This window comes from Pseudoliparis swirei, chromosome 8 (genome assembly GCF_029220125.1).
Source record: "Pseudoliparis swirei isolate HS2019 ecotype Mariana Trench chromosome 8, NWPU_hadal_v1, whole genome shotgun sequence".
NCBI classification, from domain to species: domain Eukaryota; kingdom Metazoa; phylum Chordata; class Actinopteri; order Perciformes; family Liparidae; genus Pseudoliparis; species Pseudoliparis swirei.
Window position 1 is genome coordinate 10,913,495 of NC_079395.1, and position 18,300 is coordinate 10,931,794.

An 18,300-nucleotide genomic window follows, 5' to 3' on the forward strand; every position below is an offset into this window, starting at 1 on the left:
CTAATGTAATAGTCCCCAATTCAACATGTTATGCTATTTAATCATCTCACAAAAAGAAAAGGTTGAGCCAGTTAACTGGGGACAGCCACTAATTGCAGTATCAGTAAATGTGATACAAAATATACAGAATGTTTAAGGTCAGCGCACACTTTTTATTCACGTAAATCCTTGATATTTCTTAAATCATACATGATCAGGGCATGCATATTTTCAGTCAATTATCTTCGTTTAGAACATTGGATAAATGAATATGGTTATGGATTACGTACACAGCAAAAAAGAAAAAAGAAACAATGTAAAACACAGATTGCAACGATGATGTAAGGTTGTTGTTGACTTTCCCAGTCTGAATGACTGAGCAGAGGGTTGGGGGTGGGGTGTCATTAAGCTATGACTAGTGATGACCAGACAAGCAGAAATGGGGCGTAGTGGGGGATGGGCGAGGACGCCGTTGTTATGACTGGGGCTTGGCTGCGGGACAAACTTCCAGAGGCCTCGGGTTTTTTTTCCTTCAATGTCGTCTCATTGGTCGGTTTCAGCGAGGAAATGTGGCTCCATTTTGCTGTGAACCTGTCAAACGGACCAGGGCGACTTTCCCGTCAGCAAACCACGAGGTGTTGTTTGGTGCTTTTGGTAATGAGTTTAATTTAGCACTATATTGCATTATATCGTATTAATGATTGGTAGAAATAATGATGTTGCGACGTGTATATGTATTAGCCAGTATTCTTACACAAGTTACCCATCCTACTCTGACGTATTTGACCGAGGAGACTGAACACATCGTCTTTTGACGTCGTCAGCTCATTCTATTTTGCTTTATGAAGAGGCGCTTCGAAATAACAGTAGTTACAGGCAGCTCATTTTTGCATGACGGGTCACTCCACCGAGTCTAACGTCTGCAGCCGTCGCTGGGTCTTTACCGCCTGGCTTAAGTTTAAATATTATTACATATCGATAGTTAGACACGTGCTTCAAAAACCTGGCTTGCAATCGATTAAAGAGATACCATGGTCTGACTTGAACACAAGAGCCGTGGAAGATATCGTCTATTGAAAGGTTTTATCCAAGTAGGTACGAGATTATAGCGACACTGTCATTAGCGTAGCATGCTAGTATTAGCATCCACGCTAGCATGCTAGAAGGCTCAGAGTGATGTCAAGCTGATCTCACTGTTTTAAAGAAGCTAACTTCACGGTATTGGAGTCAATTATGATACAACACATTATTAAAGTACTACGCTAATCCGTCTAGTGTTTGCTGTAGTAGTTTGAACAACGTTAGCTTTTAACTTGGTGCCCTTCATCAAATAAACCACATTTACTTAGCACTTACTGGCACGGTGACCGTTAACGTTACACCCGCCGCGGATGCGAAACTCATGGTAACTCGCATGTTAGCTGGTGCGCTAAACGGGTACCGTGTTAAATTTGTTTTTATATTTACAGGTCATTCCAGTTGTTAACGACGTAAATCCAGAGCTCGCGCCGTTAAAGCCCGTTCTCGGTTCATGACCCGGGACACGCGGACAATTGTCAGCCTCGCATTACAGTAAGTTCACACAGCAATGAGGTAAATGACTGTTGCAGTTTACAGAAATGGTACTTGGGTTTTTCATTGATAGAAGAAGGGGTCTGTTATTTTAGACCTGTCTCACAGTAATAAAGTGCATTTAAGTCATACGTCGGCACGAGTTGCCTCAGACGGCATGTCGGTTAACGTACACACTGTAGTATGCTCAGCCCATTCATTCGCAACTGTGGGGGAAGGGTCATGTATTTCAAGTTGGTCTCCATGCTATCTTGCTAGTTTAGGAAACCGGCAGATTAGCATAGACTGAACCTTGAAGGCATTTAATAACTTGCACGAAATCGATCTGACCTGTGGAGGGACAGCTGAACCGGTCCAAAAGTCATTTTAGACACTACAGTCCATGGCCCCGTTTGCTGATCCAGTACCAGAAGTCGAACATGACTTCATCAAGAGTCAATGGCATTTCTGTTTGAATTGCTCTATACAATACATCAGCATACTGCCTATTGTAATTACTACGATTCAGGTATAATTACACCATGCATAGCATGCATACCCACAGGCTATTTTGGCTCTTTATATTGCTGACCCAGTTTCTTTTATTGTTTGGTGACATTACTTTGTTCTTAACACTTTCTGCTCACTGTCTTTTCACCCACATATTGACACAATGCTGTTGAAATGTCGATTCTAATTAAGAAAACTTGTAACAGCTCTGATGGAGAAACACAATTGTATGTGTATATTTGGCAGGGCCTGTCTGCTTCTTATGCTACTTAACTCCAATTAAAACATGAGCAAAAGTTACTTGCAATGTCTGGGAAGCTTACTAAACTACTATCGATACAATGGAAGATGGTCTGAAGTGTTAAACGCATGCCACAGAGACAATTTAATTTGTTGTTCAAGATGTAGTTGTACACACTATTGAAAATGTTGTCGTGCAAGTGATTTCATAGAACTGCATTCTATGATCCAGATGTGATGCCCACTCCTGACTCTTTAGTATACGTCATCAGTTGGAAGCATACAATTTATTTTTTCTCTCTCAGGGGCTGAGAGTTCTTGCTGAGGAGAACGGAGCTATGATGCACATCTGAAGACATCTCGATCACATGGGTAGTGTATCTCACTGTTTAATGTCACATTTGTTTTTCCCCTTGTTTATTTTGTTTAGCATCTTTCTTTGGTTGCCTGCTTGTATGCTTTCTGGAAGATCACCTCGCTATAGCAAAGTGTCTGTATATAGAGAAGAGGGTGGCGGTAATATAGCTTTTTAGACACTGAGGTGGTCTGCTATCATTTTGAGGTGAGATTTTTCTGGGAGTGAGTGAAGAAAAATGTGGCATTGTGGCCAAACAGGACAATGGTTTACTTGATAACTTGCTTGTGTCTCATTAGCCTGGTCAAAATATGATAAGCAGGGATGGGTCGGTGCTCTTGATCAATGCTGAAGTTCATAAACGATCAAACAGCCAGATGGATTGGTCGACCCATTCTTCTAAGTGAGCTCTGATCCCATTCACTGCTCTCGCGTCACTTCCAGGGCGATGACGTTTGCTGGCACCATTTGAAAAAAATGCTAGTGTTGAATATGCAAGAGTGCTATATCAGCATGCTTGTAGTGCACAGTACCTACACTGACCGTGACACAACATGTAATGGAGAAACACGACACTCTGTAAGAGCATGGGTACAGTAGGTGTTTTTGATTGGAATTATGCTTTCTTTTATGGAGAAAGGTTTTTGCATTTATTGTTACCAGAAGTTAAGCCAATTGTTGAGTGTTAGAAACACTAGCCATTAGGTTTCAGAGTCCTACTAGATGCCATGCTTCTCAGTTCAGTTGGTCTTGGACCTCTGCCTATGTGAAAACAGCAGGAGACATGTTGACTTTCAGTGACTTGGCATGATGGAAACAGTAGAGGTTCTGTCCCCTGTCCAGACCCCTTGTTTATTTCCACAGTCCCATTTCAACAGTGTGGGTTCTGCATGAATACATGTGGAGCCCAGATGCAATAGGGTAGGATCTGTTATCTGTAGGATCTGTTATTGCTGATGTCGTCACGACCTTGCTCTTAGGCCGTGGCAAAGAACGGGAGACACAGGTTTTTTGACGGGAGCAAGAACATTTATTACCGGCACACCACCAGTCCAAACGTGAGACAGAGTACTGAGGAATATGGTAAATTAAAACTCATTTATTCCAGAAATGTTTGTCCAAAATACCCAGCCCAGATGGTAATTATTTCCAGTTGTAGGCTAATGAATGGAAAATGGTGCCCTGCCTCAAGCCAGAAAGCTAAGAAAGAACGAAACAACATAATGCATCAAATGGCAGATCCCAGCTTGCTTTTGCCTGCTTCTCTGTATGGAAATTGGAATATCTAGGTCAAGCAAGGTGATGTTTTAACATCTTTCTCTTCTGAGTTAACATGGTGTGGGCCAGTTTGTTCGTGCGCTATGTAATCAGCTTGTCGTGAAACACCATCCTGTGTATGTGAGAGAGAGAGATGGCTCTTTTACTCCTGGTGCAGCGTCCCTGCATATCATCTTACTGTTAACGATCATTAGCCAGCATTTGAGTAATGAAGATACTACTCAAACCTTCTTTCAGTAGTTATATGGTGTGTAACACCACCACGTGTTAATTGTGGTTTGCTTTTACAGGCTCCTATCCGAAGCTGACCCAATGGTTTAATCACCAGGACTAAAAATGAGCATAAGCAGTGATGAAGTCAATTTCCTGGTTTACAGATACCTGCAAGAGTCCGGTAAGTCGTGCATTTCTTAGTGAAATCTCTCTAAATGCTGTCACATATGATGTGAATTGCACTTCCGACTTTTTAAATGTTTCAAATGTAATATTGTACAGTGCTGTTGAGTTTTTTTAATAGATTTTTGACTCCATCATATCTTTCAAATAATCCATGCCTCCTCAAGGCTTCTCCCACTCAGCATTCACCTTTGGCATAGAGAGCCACATCAGCCAGTCCAACATCAATGGAGCCCTTGTGCCCCCTGCTGCCCTCATTTCCATCATCCAGAAGGGCCTGCAGTATGTGGAGGCTGAAGTCAGCATCAATGAGGTCAGGCTCCCTCCTTATACCGTCAACTACTAATTAGTGTAACTCTACAACATGCTGGCAAGAAGAGGTGTACTGTCAGCTTGATGTTGTAGTGAATTGGTGGCGGATCTGAAGGATAATGATTACAAAAATGTTGTTTTCTTTGTAGGATGGGACTTTATTTGACGGGCGGCCCATAGAGTCGCTATCTCTGATCGATGCTGTAATGCCAGATGTAGTCCAAACCAGGCAGCAGGCCTACAGGGAGAAGCTGGCCCACCAGCACCAGCACCAGCAGCAGCAGCAGCAGCAGGCGGCAGGCAGCGGCACAGGGCCCCAGGGATTCACCAAGAATGGAGAGGGCGCTGCCAACGGGGAGGAAAACGGATCCCACATCTTAGCCAGTAAGCTAGCTCATGATTATATACAATCTCTAAAGCAGCTCCTTCACAATGTCTTTCTTTGTGCTAGGCAGGAAAAAAGGGCAGAATTTAAGAGAGGTTTTATTTCTTCGGTAAACTAAATAATCTATCCAGATTCATCGTTATAAGATGCAGTGTAAGCTCTTTGGCATTCACCTCTTTATCTGGTTTTTGATTTGTCACTGTATTTTTGTCTCCACTCACCTGAACGTGTTGTACATTTTACTTTACGCTGCAGACAGTTAGTAAAAGGTGTGTGTGTGTGGGAGGGGGGGGGGGGGCTGACCGACCAACACAAACACCTATTGTTGGTGCTTTTTGCCAAACCAAAAAAAATTGGAAAACCTAACATTTAAAGACGCTCAACAATTAAATACAGTATAAGAATTCTTTTAAATAATGTTATGCAAGACAAATCTAATTCATTGTCAATATAGAGATCACATAATGCAAAACAAAAAATATGGTGAACATCTACAAAAGAAGCTTATTAAGCTTGTCGAAATAGGTGCAGCTCCACAGATTAGCTCGTTGGTGTGGTTAGGGTACTTATAAAGTAATAAATCTATAGCTATTTCATGCTTTATTTGCCAGTACAAGCACTTGAATGCCCCACGACAGGTAGCTACTCCGAGTACTACTTGTCCCATCTTCACCAAAAAACGCAGATATATCGGTTTAATTTTCACGTGACATTGGATGCTCTCTGCCGGCTGGTGGGAGCGGGCTCACCTGTGTGCGCGCACGTGACCGAGAGCCGAGGAGAACTGTTAACGCGACCATGTAGATTGTAGACACAGAAGTGACATGCCGTTGTGTAGTTACGATCAATAGCATACGGCCGTCTAGTTTAATAAAAGAACAAAGGAAAGGGAAACATGAATTACTTTTGTTGTAATCTGGCGCTATAGAGAACATTTTAGGGTTGCGGGGGGTAATTTCAGGGGGGCGGGCAGCACCCTGATAGAATGTTACGGGAAACACTGCTATGTTTGTTTGTTTTAGCATAAACGTGTCAAATGTGGTCTGGTGGTTTGTCCCTCAAAGCCACCCAAAGTATTTAAATCCCAATAACACACCGGGCATCAAAATCAAATTACAGAAAGCTACTGACTGATAGATTGATGTTCTCATGGGCTGAAGACAAGTCCAACAATAGCTCACTGTCTATTTTTGGACACGCTGGGTATCGGTACAAACACTCTTGGTCATTAAACGACAAGCACACCTTGCTCTTCAATTCCGTAGCTGTCGGGTATTCCAGCTGGTTGTCACTGAACAACACAGTTTACTTGAGCCGTGTCAAGAAGCAGTTTGCCGTTTTCTTATCAATAGGACAAGAATGTGCACTTCTGTGGGACTGGGCTGGTTCATAGGAGATGAGATGTCAGACTGTTCTTATGAGCCTCTGCTGTTGTTAAAATGTTTTTTTGTTAAAATATTTTGTCTGTAAAAAAAAAAAAAAAAAGTAGTGACAGCTATTCACTAGAAGCGGTGATGAATCACATCTTGTTAAAGCTCCATAACCAATGTGTCCTCATCTTAAGAACAGCAGGACAATAGCTTATGAATGCTGTTAAGCAAGGCATGTTTATCTGTTTAGCACATTTCAACAAGCCATTAAAAGTGCTTCACATAAAACCATTAAAAGCATCAAAACATAATGCAAAAAAACTAGATTTAAAAAATAAAAAATTGTAAACGTTTGTGTCTCATACTCCATAGATCACCAGTTTGAGATGATGGACATGGACATGGACGTGGAGATCCCCCAGAGTAAAGCCATGGTGCTGAGAGGACACGAATCCGAAGTTTTTATCTGTGCCTGGAACCCAGTGAACGACCTCCTTGCCTCTGGGTCAGTACCTCCACATCGTACGACTGTAGGGCGACGGGTTGTGGTGAGCAGGGTCGTCCTTGGATCAGAGGATTGGCCGTTCAATCCCTACGTCGATGTGTCCTTGGGCAAGACACTTTAACAGTGTATGAATGTGTGTGTGAATGTTAGTTACTCCTGATGTGCAGGTGGCACCTTAGCCACTGCCATCATTGTACGAATGATGACTAGGAGTGTTAAATCTCTGAGTGGTCAGAAGACTAGAAAAGTGGTATACAAGTACTGGTCCATTTGCCATTCATAGCTTCCACATGGTTGTCACTGCTCATGCAGTGTTTAGAATATCATAACATGTCATTCCCAAAGGGACAGTCGAGTTGAGTAATGTATCAATGTCTTTAATACAATTAGTCAAGTTATTAACATTTTCTTTACATTTAGTACAAATGTAGTTTTAATGATTTTCAGCAAGGGGTTTATAGTCCTTGTCCTGTTTGAGAGGGCTTTCTCGTTTAACCCAAAAGGGGCCATGAGTTTGAGAAACCTCTTATCCGTCAGCTAGCCATTTTTCAAAACATTTCTTAATGGGACAAATTTTGTCTCGTTCAGGGAAAAAAGATCTGTGCGGAAAGTAAACCTGTTTTCACAAGTTCTTCCTCATTTGTTATAACTACACAAATCATTGTTGAATCAAGTGTTTTTCCAGTGTCATTGTCCCTTTCCAGATGAATTTGTTGTACCCCAAATTGGTAATAGTGTACTTGAAGTGCCATATGTCAAAGTTTGTTGCAATTTCACCATCTTTAGCAACGCTGACTATTTTGTCTAAAGCAAACCTGACCGATAGCCTCAAGAGTAGGGTTGGGTTCTGTTCACACTGTGTGCCGCTTACTCTTAGTTGATTGGGCCAAACTGCAAATACAGCTTTTTACTGTATTCTCGTTTTTATTCTGAGGGTCAGAGTAAGCAAAATGCACATCTTTGTTAGTCCCAAATTCAAACAAATCTCCGTCAATGAATATGTTTAGGTCTCCACCCTTGCCTCCCAGTATGTTTGTCAACGTGGCTCATTGGAGACCCTTTTATTGCTGAGTAGTCACACAGATGGAAAAAAAGTCAAATAAAGGAGGCTGGTGACTCAAAATGTGGGAGGGAGATTTACAGACACGGGGTAGAGCCTTAATAGTCTGGGAAGTATGTGGGTCAGAAGTTATTTCACATGGTGTTCTCCAAAAAGAGCAATGTTGACAGAGAGACCAGAGCTTTTAATCAAGAATAGACAGACTCTTAAATGTTCATTCTGGCAGTTCAAAACCAGTTTGTCTTATATGTTCAGAGACCGTGGCGATTATTAAAAGCAACTATGTGAAGCGCCACTAAGAGACGAAGCACAACTCTTTTTAACAAATGTTCCTAATCGCATCTGAAATGAAGTCGTTGAAATCAAACAATCTAAGCCCAATATGATCAGAATCCTCACACATTCATTATCTGCCTAACAATGATGTAAACAGAGGGAAATAGAGCAGAAACAATTCTGAGAAAAGATGCAACTGAAAATTCTCAACCTCTGGTTTATTTGAATGAATTACTCTTTAAAAAAATATTTGGATCTTCCTCTTACCTCAAATATAGAGGTAGAGCAAACTCCTCTGGTTCTATGGACTAGCCTTCTCAACTATGATATACATATGATTTGATGCACCAGGTGGTTTGACCTTCACCGGGCTCTTTCCAGACTAAAATAATTAAATCCTGAAATAAGTTATTGTTGAGTGAGAAATAGGTGTGCATTTGTGTGATAACATTATGGCTCCTTCAACACTCTTTCCATGATCCGCTTTGTCCAACTATAAAATGGCAATTACCAAAAAACTAAATTAACAGTCGAGTGTAATCCAGAACATAAACGACCATCACAGCACATGGATCGATGCCGTTGCCAGGAGGAAAAATAGATTTTTCTTTACCAAACACAAAACTAAATCTAGAACAAGAATAGTTCATCATAAAATAACAGTAAACCTTCTCCTGTGAGAATTCAACTGGGCGCTTATACTTATTCAGCATTCCCTTCAAGCATGAGCACACTTCTCAAGGAAAATGGAGAAAAATGCAATAAATACCGGCACAGTCCTGTAAGTTAGGTTAGGGGCTGCACTAGGGGCCACGTTAAAGTTAATGAGTTTTGTGCTTGTAAAATTTCTTTCTCCTTTTTCCTCAACAGATGATATGAAAAGGTTTGATAGGGATTTAAAAAGATTTCGGATTTGATACTGGGTTCAGGTTCCATAAAATGCTTTCAAACCCCAACCCTACTCAAGAGCATCGATGGTCAGTTTAATATCACTTTCAGTACTGATTTTAAGAATCAAAGCCATGTTACGTGCCTAATGTTTTGTGTGTGTGTCTGTGTGTTTATTTATTTGGATAGGTCCGGGGACTCGACGGCACGAATCTGGAACCTGAGTGAAAACGGTACAGGCGCGTCCACTCAGCTAGTTCTGAGGCACTGCATACGGGAAGGGGGTCAGGACGTACCCAGCAACAAAGACGTCACCTCACTAGACTGGAATGTGAGTGTCTGTGTGTGTCTGTGTGTGTCTGTGTGTATTTGAACAGTCGGAGTGTATGTGTCTGTTCCACTGAGTGCAGTTTTGAGTAATTTAATCTAGTGTGTTTGTGTGTGTGTGCACTCGCATGCCTGTGACCACTACTTCTGCTAAAGGCATTCCTTCTTCCAGATATATGGGGGCGAGTTACTCCCATAGGGGAAACATTTTTTTAATGCTGCTCAGCTGCCCTTTTCTTTTTTTTATGAGTCGTACAACTCCATTCTCAAAGGGAAATCAGCACTAATATTTTGTCTGTATTAACTACTTACATCTTGTGCATCATGTGTCTTGGAAAATATATTAATGTGGAATATACCAGTCAGACCAGGCTCAATTCTCCCCAAACCAGAATATGTAAAAAGAACCGAGGAAGATGCAACTGACTTCAAACTAATGAGAATCAATACTTTCTTTGTTTCAGAGCGAAGGAACGTTGCTAGCAACAGGCTCATATGATGGCTTTGCTAGAATATGGACAAAAGACGGTAAGATCGTAGGTTTGCGAAGATGCATTGACGATGAAATGTTTCTGCTCACTTTTTAAGCTGTGTTAAATTTGTAATATTTCAGGTAACCTGGCCAGTACTTTGGGTCAGCACAAAGGTCCTATATTTGCACTCAAGTGGAATAAGAAAGGAAATTTCATCCTCAGTGCTGGTGTAGACAAGGTAAGGCACACTGATTTAAGATTTTGATTTTAGAATATAATAAGTTTGCGAATTGTTTATTTTTTGTGTGCCGCTGTGAGCGCTTTGTGACATATAACACTTGGTTGAGGTGGGATGTGACACAGTGATGCTTATTAAATGTGGTATGCGTTTGATTGGAGGAATTATTCAGTAATGTGTGAGGGGTTTATTGGTTGGAATTTTTTATTATTTTTTATACATTTTCTTGCGTTTTGTTTAAAGTATGACCTGATTCTTTTTTTGTTGTTGCAATTACCGATTTTCTTTCTAAGAACAATAATTGGCAGCGAGGCTTTAGATTAATGTCTTTCACCACAAATAATTTTTAACCAATAAGTCAGTGAAATTATAAATGTTATCTTTTTACCTTTTGTTCTATCTCGTGGTTATTTGCATAAAAACACACTATACAAATAATTAGGCAGTAAATGATTGTATTTAATTTTAATACTTAAATTAATATATTTTAATAATATATATTACGCTGCTTAGAGCTTGTTTTGGGACGTTAAATGGGTTGTAATTCCCCCTCTAACATTTATTTTATATTGCGACGGAAATATATTTTCAAACAACTAATATTTATTACAGATTGACTCGAAAAAACTTGACACGCAGCGTTGTATCTCAAATTTATCTTTTAGTTTCCAAGCTTTCAGTTGACGTATGTGGCATAATCCTGTTGACCTAAGATCCCCTGTGATTCAGAGCTTTCGCGCGATGTTGCACACTTTGGGACCAAGATACAGCATTCAGGATATCTTTAATGATAAACTCAATCAAAACCAATGCTAAAGTCATGCAGTCACTGAAGAAAAGATGAAATAAACACACGATGTGTGACATCAGTTGCTACAGAATCTTGTGTGACTGTTACTGCACACTTTATCACTATGTATAGTTTTACCACATGATCCAGAAAGCGTTATTTTTGTATAAGAGTTGAGCACTAATTGCCTATAACAGACGGGTCTGTGCAGATACTGTGCAGTGTCCTCAGTTTAAATCTGCATGTCAGGGTCTGCATACATTTACTAAATGTCACGGACTGACAGGCGACAGTCTTGTGTTCAACATTGCCATCTAGTGTACAGACGTGTAATGGCATGCGCCGCGTCACCTTCAGCATACATTTTAATGCTGAATGAAGTCTGAGTCATAAAAAGGCGTGTGTGTGTGATGTATGACCTTCCCTGTATAACTTGTTCAAATTATTCAGGTCAACTCATGTTAAATTAGAGGACATTTTCTCTGTTATGTGATGTTTTTATTGATTTCATAACATGAACATTACCGGTTTAGTATAAATAATGAAAATGTCCTCCTCCACACAGACTACAATTATTTGGGATGCCCAAACAGGAGAAGCAAAACAACAATTTCCTTTCCACTCAGGTGAGTTACAGGAGTCGACTGGATTGTTCAATGTGACTTTTCATGAACGATTCTTTCTGTTTTTAGACTGATTACATTTAGCTGAACTGGGGAGATCAGTCTCATATTATTTCAGTCGTCTTACACATTGTGACTGATCTGGTTGAGAGCCACATTCCTCCTTGCACAACAGCTTTGCATTGTGACATCGTTTTGTTGAAGTGTGTCTGCCCTGTTAGTTTTGTAAAGTGAATGATCCGATCCATTGGGACCTCACAAAAACTCTCGTCAGAGCATGATATTCATGCCATCTTTTCTCCCCGTGCTCTGTCTCCACATACGTCACTGCTGCAGCAGCGCTAAGCTCTGTCTCTGCCTCCCAACAGCACCTGCTCTGGACGTGGACTGGCAGAGCAACAACACGTTTGCCTCCTGCAGCACAGACATGTGTATCCATGTGTGTAAGCTGGGTCAGGACAGACCTGTCAAGACCTTCCAGGGACACACGGTGAGACGGGACCGCTGTGCTGCTTTCTCACAGCGAGGGAAATGGAAACCCTGCGCTGGAGAGAAAGAAAACGCACAAGTGTTTTTAAAGCATTGTAGGATTGTTCATATGAATTCTGGTACTGACTCACAAAAGATTCAGACGAAAGTTATAATGCCCTGATGTGTATTTATTCACAACTCTTAACAAGGACCCTCATCACAACTTTGACAAAACAGGACATCACTTATTGTGATGGCTTGAGATTCAGTGACAATATACCAAGTGCATTACTTCCATCGTTGCTCATGTACATCAGTCAAATACACAGTTTTTTAGTTATTTCTCACTGTAATCTTACTCCCTGTAGAATGAGGTGAACGCCATCAAGTGGGATCCGACTGGCAGCTTGCTGGCTTCCTGCTCGGATGACATGACACTGAAGGTCAGTCTAACATGTCGATGTAGTTCATGACACTTCATGGCTGAGATGAGCCCAAGAGTGGGCCTTAATCAGACAACATTCTCATCGAATGAGCTGATAAACATTGTGATAAAAGCCTTACTAAAAGCTTGTTTCTTCTCTGGCATAGATATGGAGTATGAAGCAGGACTTGTGTGTCCATGACCTCCAGGCCCACAGTAAAGAAATCTACACCATCAAGTGGAGCCCCACAGGCCCTGGGACCGATAGTCCCAGCGCCAACCTTATGCTGGCCAGGTAAGACACAAAGCAGCACCTCACCATCAAGTGCTACAGAGTAGTGTTGTATTAATAGAGAGACGATACAAATAACAACATAATGTCTTAAGTCAGCAGTTTGCTGGCTGCACACCGGCCACTCTGAGACATGTATTTATTTCGGGAACTCAGGACTCCCGCCATAAATGCAAGATAGACTTTTAATAATGTTATAGAAATCTATTGACATAGTTTGAGATTTACTTCAGAACGCAATTCTCGACTCCATTAAAAAGCACCAAAGCTTTATTCTAGCGATAGAGTAAACAAATGTGAGCTGCTCAGATTTGTATCGGTCGCCCTCTCCTAAGCTCGCTCTTGTTCCATCTCTCCAGTGCATCATTTGACTCCACTGTGCGTCTGTGGGATGTGGAGCGGGGTGTGTGTATCCACACACTGACCCACCACCAGGAGCCCGTCTACAGCGTGGCCTTCAGTCCCGATGGCCGGCACCTCGCCAGTGGCTCCTTTGACAAGTGTGTCCACGTCTGGAACACTCAGGTTTGGGATAATACTTTCACATTCTAACCACATACACTTGGACAACGGTGGCATAAATACATAGGATGAAGATATTTTATTGTTTGTGTGTGTGTGTGTGTCTTTAGACGGGTGCTTTGGTTCATAGCTACCGGGGGACAGGAGGAATCTTCGAAGTGTGCTGGAACGCCACAGGGGACAAAGTAGGAGCCAGCGCGTCGGATGGATCGGTGAGTTGTTTTGCCCGCGGGCTCCGTCACACACATCCTAATCAATACTGAAAGTAGCGCCTTTCACCCACACACTTCAGCCTGAATGCACAACTTCTACACGAGGCTACTGACCCAGGAAGTTAGTAGTTGGGGTCAGCAGTGTGTATTAAAGGTCTGACCCGGGTTAAGATGACATCATGAAAATATATTGGGCTCTCAGGGATTATGTATTGCTTTTAAATATGTATCATCCCATTTAATGTTGTTTGCTGAGTCATGATTCTCTCCTCTTTTGTGTCCTTCGTTTGGGGATTAAACTCTTTAAATGTGCACGTTGCTCTTATTCGCCTCAATGATACTCCATTCTGATTGACTTTAACGGTTATTGTGTTTCAGCTAGATATCTGCTCATGTTCAAAACTTTCTGCACCGTTAAAACATTTCCCAAATATCTGTTTTCTCTGGAAAGTCAAATATACAATTGAAATATTTTGAGTAACAAAGTCATGAATAAAGTATTTCTATAAAAAATATTTTTTTGTGCATTATGCCATTTCTCTGCTGATCATAATAATTTCTAGGCACCGTTCAGTCGTTGATATGAAAGGACAGATGCTGCACCGCTGGCTGCTGCCGTCCTTTTTCATTTCTGAGCTTTGGCTTCTCTGTAATATAACATAATAAAGTTATTACATACAGTAAGAGGAATACAGCAGAAGACCTTTTGTAATTACTTAAGATTGTATTTCATATATTATGCAAATATTGTTGTGTCTACTTGCATTTCCTACTTGGCAGAGCATGTCTCACTGTCTTCCTTCCTGTTTTCCAGGTTTGCGTATTAGACCTGAGGAAATGACACTCGTGGGGGGGGAGCAATGGACCGACTACGAATGTGTACATTGCCAAAAGGACCACACCGGCGCCACTTACAGTTGTTATGCACATGCATCAGGTGTGTATGGACACCTGTGCTGCTCTCACAGACCTGCAGGAGCAAACATGTCTCTGTTATTACACCGGACAAACTTGTCGGACGCATCACGTGCAAACCAAAACCTTAGGATTCTTCTTGCTTTCCTTTTTTTTATCCTTTGTACCAGAATTCTGAAGATGTGTTGTTCTCTGTTGGCGTGTGCATATTGCATATGTCAGCATTTGATGTCCTGTGGACATTGTTGTTTTGGATTTGACTGATATCTGCAGCTTTTATATTACTGTACATGTGGGAGAGGAGTCGGGGGGGTTAAGAATGATTTGTCTTTTACAAAGCTGTTCTTTGGGAGATCGATTCATCCACTTTTCTGCAGTCTCTATGGTTCAAAAATGCAGATGTATAGCTTAGAAGATGAAAATGGTTCATAATTGTCTAATAGGTTTGTGTCATAATTGAAATTTTTTAACCAAGTATAAATAGTTAATCAAAGGCTGATCTGTCCTTTGTTTTCACAACTATCCTCAAATGTTTTTCAGGTGTTCACAATTCATCAGGTTAATATAGAGCTCTAAAGAATTGAAAGCCTCGGCTGAAAGATAATCTTTGTAACCGTTAAACATCATGTCGACCTCGTGTTCTCCCAGTCTGCTGGGCAGAAAGACGCCAACTCTGATGTGCAGTCGGCTCCAGGTTTCCGTCCTGGATCTGTCTCCAGCTTGCGAATAGTTGTCTCGTGTGTTTTTGTGTCCGTAGTTTCTGCCTTTGCTCTATCTTCTGGGATCTGTGGAGGGAGTGAGATGTACAGGAAAACAGGCCCACAACCGCTCACATCCATCTGACATGAACAATTAAGTCATAATTGTGCTTGTTTTCTCAGTGAATGGCCTGTTGCTAACCAATGCTGAAAGATAATCAGATTAGGTTGTGCTAATTGTGTCCTGTTTCCCCTGCGTGGTCATCGAACATCAGGACATCGTCTGGAGTATCACTTCCTGGCTGGAGATTATATCGCAGTTTGACGGCTTAAAAACAGACCGAGTTTTTTTTTTTTTAAGGATCACTTTTTTGGACCGATGAGTTCGCAAAGGGAGCGCGGGAGGAAAGGGTCACATTGGAACCCGGGCTGTGTGCCGTGGACTCAGCCTTGTTACACGGGACTTACTGTCTGGAACGTTTGCAGCTTTCATGTCCAGCGGGTACACACTCCTGCTTCAGTTTGTTGTTGTCCAGCATTTACACACACACACACTCTGATGACAGGCTGCGTTTAGGCCTGTGCACGAATCGACTCCGCTTATCTTCGCAGCGGTCAAAGTTGGTGTCTTGAGGCAAATTTGTGCTCGTTAAATATCAGAATATGACTTGATGTAACATGGTACCTGCATATAATATATCTGTCATGTCAGAGGGGACACTTTTGTATGCCACTGATATGCTAATAGTGGCTTTTAAAGTTACTGAATTGCAGTTGGTGATGTTATTGTGCATCACCAGGGGGCGGTGTCCATGAGGAATGTTTTTTTAAATATAAAATATTGTTAAACAGTCATAGAGAAAGGGTAGAGGCTAGAGAAAGCCCTTTTGAAGGGTGTTTTCTTCCCCTGCACTTTGATGTTAGAAACAGGCAGGTGCATTTGTTTATTCAAGCCATCTTAGACGCAGCCAATTAAAATGCTCTGAAGATGAGTCAGAAATAGTGCAGTGTGTAGATAAGGGTGAGAAGTGTCCCGTCTGCCTCCTCGGGGTACCTGAGAGCTGACCCGCGCCAACGTTATGGCATTCCAGTTCTCTGCTCCCAGCCATAGAAACTATCAGCTTTATACTCTCACTCACACATACACACACACACACACACACACGTGTCGGCGGTTACTTGTTTTGTTGAAGCTAAAGACTATTTTGAAGTTTGCTCAATACAGTCAGCAGTTAATTGGAGCGTACCACAAAGACGCGGTTTGACATGTCTATGACAATGGAATGGTATTTCATGATGTTTTGTGTTTAGATGATCAGCTTTCACACTGCATTCAAGTGTGTTTGCTATTTTGTGTCCCTCCCGAAAGTACTAACGGTAATTCTATCTTTGCTACGTCAGCGAGCCTTTGAAGGTTTTGTACTTGTCAAAACTTTTGTAATGATTTATTTGTATCTACGTACACGAAATGAAAAAAATAAAATAAAATCTGGATTTAATTGTCATTGTATTATCACACAGAAACTGTAAATACCAGTTGGCAGATATGTTTTTGTCGTGGTGTCTGCCTCGCCTGTGCTCACGTTCTCACGTGGTGGCCGTCTGCAGCCTCCTGACCCGACTGTTGTATTATCACTCAGATTTCAGAAGGTCTAGAATAAAATCTATTTTGATAATATCAATGCGTTTGCTTTTCACGCTGCTGCATGACCACCGTTTCTTTATTGAAGCAGTTCTTGAATACATGTGTTTAAGTGGGAAGTATACGCCAGTATATTCTGTGAAATATGAGAAGAACAAACTAAAATACCGTACGTCTGCTGATTAAGCGAATTTCACTTCAACCAGATCTTTGCTATGCTGTTGTGAGGACATTTCAGGTTGTTTCTAAGACAGTTTGGTTGTTACTGTGCTGATATTCTCACAATATTCAGTGTTTGGATTAAAGTCTTTGGAGGAGGCGTTAGGGTTTTGCCAAGATATAATTTTTGAAATAAGTTTGACACTTTTACAAATTCTAGTTAACGTCTATCGCCTCCATCTTTATTGATGCCAATATGTGGGTGAAACTACAACTGTAAGGTGTATTATCATTACCTTCGCATTGAAAATGCCGGAAGGTTATGTTTTGATCGCCATTTATTTATTTATTTGTATGCGTGTTATTCGCAAAACTCAAAGTATCGAACCGAATCGCATGAAATTTGGTGGGATGATTGTTTATTATCCGGGGACCAGTTGATTAGATTTTGGGATCGATCGGGTCAAAGGTCATGAACAGGTCAAAATGTTCTTGAAACGCATGAAATTTGGTGGGATGATTGGTTATTATCCGGGGACCAGTTGATTAGATTTTGGGATCAATCGGGTCAAAGGTCAAGGTCATGGAAAGGTCAAACTTTTTTTACCATAGCACGATACATTTTTGTCCAATTGGCATGCAACTAATGCCAAAATGTTCATAATTCAATGCCAAATCTTGTGATATGTGAAGGTATGCGCTCTACCGAGTGCCCATTCTAGTTATTATTTGTATTAGTCATGTCTACTATGCATACCAATCTAAAATGAAAGGATGACTTTGCAAGTCCATCTTGGTTAAATACCTGCATATACTGTGTTAAGTAGCTGTACTCATCCCGGTGTTGAACTGTTGCTAACACGACTCCAGTGAAGCTTGATGAGGCTTCAGCTGTCCGAGGTGAGCAAATCAAGCCGGTATCTTCCAATGGAAGTCTTTTAAAATCCCCCCTTTGCCGTCAGCGAGGAGTCAGTCTGAGGTTCACAGAAGTAAGTTCAGACTGAAGGGAACTAATTATGAATAATCAGGGCTCCAGACTAACTTTTTTTACTAGGAGCACAGTGGCCCCTAACTTAAAATTTTAGGGGCGCAAGCAGAAAATTTAGGGGCGCACACAGGGTTTTTCCTGGGTCAAAATGGGTCTTCGGTGCTCCCCAAAAAAAATGTTTGCGCGCTGCGCGCGCACCGTCTATTCGTGCAGGTCGAGCTGTTGAGTGAGTGATCAGCAGCTGGCCGCTCGGTCCATTCACGCACCTCACAGTTGTGTATTGATCAGACAAGAAGACACGCTTATCAACTCCAGTGTTTCCCCTACTATTATAACAGGGTGAAATCTCCACCCGCCACTCTGTAATTTTCGTCTACCCCCCCCCCCGTCAACAATTCTCGGCTCGCGTGACAGAGCGATG

General features: G+C 41.5%; 1 protein-coding gene across 5 annotated transcripts; it reads left to right on the plus strand.

Moving 5' to 3' along the window:
• Nucleotides 1-473: 473 nt before the first annotated feature.
• On the plus strand, nucleotides 474-16,768 carry LOC130197734 (F-box-like/WD repeat-containing protein TBL1XR1). 5 transcript variants are annotated; one of them, XR_008832522.1, is made up of 17 exons: nucleotides 913-1,070; nucleotides 1,449-1,551; nucleotides 2,586-4,307; nucleotides 4,477-4,622; nucleotides 4,771-5,005; nucleotides 6,749-6,881; nucleotides 9,295-9,436; nucleotides 9,897-9,960; nucleotides 10,046-10,143; nucleotides 11,499-11,559; nucleotides 11,925-12,046; nucleotides 12,396-12,470; nucleotides 12,619-12,746; nucleotides 13,103-13,268; nucleotides 13,376-13,477; nucleotides 14,292-14,414; nucleotides 15,150-16,768. XR_008832522.1 is itself a non-coding variant. In XM_056420590.1 (17 exons), exons 4-17 carry the CDS (start codon nucleotides 4,250-4,252, stop codon nucleotides 14,316-14,318), a joined length of 1,557 nt encoding a protein of 518 aa, XP_056276565.1. In that variant the 5' UTR covers nucleotides 913-1,070; nucleotides 1,449-1,551; nucleotides 2,586-2,652; nucleotides 4,204-4,249; the 3' UTR covers nucleotides 14,319-16,768. The 5 variants fall into 5 exon arrangements, 4 of the variants coding, with proteins under 4 accessions (XP_056276566.1, XP_056276568.1, XP_056276565.1 ...); XM_056420590.1 differs by having other exon boundaries at nucleotides 2,586-2,652; nucleotides 4,204-4,307; nucleotides 14,292-16,768; XM_056420591.1 differs by lacking the exon at nucleotides 913-1,070 and adding an exon at nucleotides 474-633 and having other exon boundaries at nucleotides 14,292-16,768.
• Nucleotides 16,769-18,300: the final 1,532 nt, after the last annotated feature.

What these genes read in the sequence shown, in the direction of transcription:
- LOC130197734 (XM_056420591.1), top strand. Translation starts at nt 4,250, where the DNA reads ATGAGCATAAGCAGTGATGAAGTCAATTTCCTGGTTTACAGATACCTG. An exon ending in TAGAATATGGACAAAAGACG is followed by an intron (nt 9,961 to 10,045) that starts GTAAGATCGTAG and finishes GTAATATTTCAG; the next exon opens with GTAACCTGGCCAGTACTTTG. An exon ending in ACAATTTCCTTTCCACTCAG is followed by an intron (nt 11,560 to 11,924) that starts GTGAGTTACAGG and finishes GCCTCCCAACAG; the next exon opens with CACCTGCTCTGGACGTGGAC.